This window comes from Echinops telfairi, unplaced genomic scaffold, assembly GCF_000313985.2.
Source record: "Echinops telfairi isolate 266 unplaced genomic scaffold, ASM31398v2 ScPeMD7_23;HRSCAF=83, whole genome shotgun sequence".
In the NCBI taxonomy this organism is placed as follows: domain Eukaryota; kingdom Metazoa; phylum Chordata; class Mammalia; order Afrosoricida; family Tenrecidae; genus Echinops; species Echinops telfairi.
Genome location: NW_022103920.1, coordinates 12381237 through 12383560, shown reverse-complemented (window position 1 = coordinate 12383560; position 2324 = coordinate 12381237). Strand labels below are relative to the sequence as shown.

The following is a 2324-nucleotide window of genomic DNA, read 5'->3' as shown; positions in this document are numbered from 1 at the left end:
GCCTCGCCTGGGCCTCTGATCGACGTCACCAACCTCCCGACGCCTCGGAAGTTCCTGGACGCCTCCCAGTACTCTGTCCCTGGCAGTTCCAGTGGTAAGGGTTACGCGGCTCCCTGACTCGCTTTCTGGGGGGAACAGGGACCTGGAAGGGCCAAGGGGAGTTGGTCCTGAGCCAAGGCGTGGAGCTCTGCTGAGTCTCTCCTGTCTGAGGGTGTGGTCTTGGAGGGGACAGGCTCAACACTGATGGTGGACCTGCTCCATCCTCCAGACCAAAGGGCGTCTTGGCTCCAGCTGTCACTGGTTTTACCTGTTGGTTTTGAACTCGGAGTTGGAAGGCTTTGGGCTGGATCGCCTGCTCGCTCATTTTTGTTGTCTCTGTTGCTCCCAGCATTTTCACCTAGAAGCTTCCAGAAGCATAACCTGAGCCTAGCCATGCTGCATTTTGCATGCATGCTTCCTTTGTGCTTTCCGGGAGCCCCTCCCCATGGTGGCCATCTCTCCCTACCCTTACTGCCTGGGACTTGGTTAGAGGTGTTTTCCTGGGATCCAGAGGACAGGCACACAGTTCAAAACCAAACACAGAACTTTAACATGCAAGGACAAGATACAAGTGTTGTACCCTCAACCCACACCCCCATATATGTACCTGCTTGGGCGAAAGAGTCACAGTCTAGGTAGTCTTCTTCCAACACCAAACTCACTGCTGCTCAAGCCGATGCCACTCATAGCCACCCTATAGGCCGCGTAGACACCGCTCCTTGCGGGTGTCCCGCTCCTTGCGGGTGTCTGGGCCTGACACTGGATGGGCGTAGAAAGCTGTGACTCACCTGAGGAGCGGCTGATAGTTTCGAAATGCTGGCCTTGGAGTAAGCAGCCCAACGTGCCTAATCTGGGAAGACGGAGACCCAGGAAAGCCATTCTGAGGCCAGTGTAAGGTGGGCAGGGAGCAGAGGTTGGTGGCTCAGGCCCAGCTGTGCCTGGAAAGCCTGTGGCCTGTGGCTGGGGAGAAGGAGCAGGGAGCGTTTAGTGGGATGAATGCAGGGTCCTTGTTTGTGCCCTGCAAGGCCCTCAAGCCTTGAATGAAATCAGAGGATCTGCCATCGTGGGCTCTTCAGATCTGCATTTAAATGTAGTTTTTAAGCTTGAAATAATGGAAAGGTAGAAAACTAGTTGGGGCTCCATTCACTTTGGGCAGCTAATTGAAAAGGGTTTCTTTTGAGAGTGTAGCAGTGTATTGTTGCTGAAGCATATTTAATTAACATTTTAAGATGTCATTGAAATGAAAAATTTTTAGCAGTATTTAGGCCTGAAATGGGGCAGTTTGTGACTTTTGCTGTAGGAAAATATAGGGATTGCTTTATAATACAGTTTCCTTTGATCAGTCTGCGGATTAAAAAAAATCCCTAATACACGTTCTCCTTCCAGTAACTTGACAAAGGTTTGTACTGTAGCCTCTTCCTGAGCTAGACAAGCTTTTGTTGTCCCCGGCTTTCTTTCTTTCTCTCTTTCTTAATTAAAAGGTCATTTTATTGGGGGCTTTTACAGATCTTATAACAGTCCATGCATCAGTAATATCAAGCACATTTGTACATATGTTGCCATCATCATTTTCAAAGCATTTCCTTTCTATTTGAGCCCTTAGTATCAGTTCCTCTTTTTTCCCTCCCTCCCCCCCTTGTGACCCCTTGATAAATGAAATTATTATTATTTTCATATCTTACACCGACCACTGTCTCCCTTACCTCATGGTTTCTGTTCATCCCCTGGGGGTGGGATTGGGGATGGTGGTTATGTCAATCAATTCAATCGGTACCCCCTGCCTCCCCTTCTCTCCCCACCTTCCCCCACCTTCCTGGTACACTGCTACTCCCGTTCCTGGTCCTGGATTCCATGTGTCTTGACCTTTTCTCTTGTATCTGTACCTGTGCACATGCTCTGGTCTAGTCCACAGTGAAAGTCAGGACTGGGGTCAGGAATCTGTACCTGTGCACATGCTCTGGTCTAGTCCACAGGGAAAGTCAGCACTGGGGTCATGATAGTGGGAGGTGAGGAAGCTTTAAGGAACCAGAGGAATATTCTGTGTTTCATCAGTGCTATACCTCGCCTTGGTTGACTCATGGCTTCCTTGTGACCTTTCTTTGAGGGGATGTCCCATTGTCTATAGAGAGGTTTTGGGTCTCTGCTTCGACCCCACCTTGTTCTCAAATGTATGTTTTTGTTTTTCATTTGTTTGTTTTAGGTCTTCTAATGCCTGTTACCTGATCCCATGGACACCTCTTGATCACACAGGCTGGTGTGCCTTCCATGTGGGCTTTGTTGCTTAC

At 49.2% G+C, this 2324-nt stretch overlaps 1 protein-coding gene across 1 annotated transcript in view; it reads left to right on the top strand.

The window, feature by feature from the left end:
- Positions 1-2324, top strand: part of EXOC4 (exocyst complex component 4) — a 767286-nt gene that overhangs the window by 61243 nt on the left and 703719 nt on the right. The window contains exon 3 of the mRNA XM_045288923.1: positions 7-94. Within this exon, the coding sequence (XP_045144858.1) occupies positions 7-94 (88 nt within the window). The remainder of the gene's footprint in view (positions 1-6; positions 95-2324) is intronic.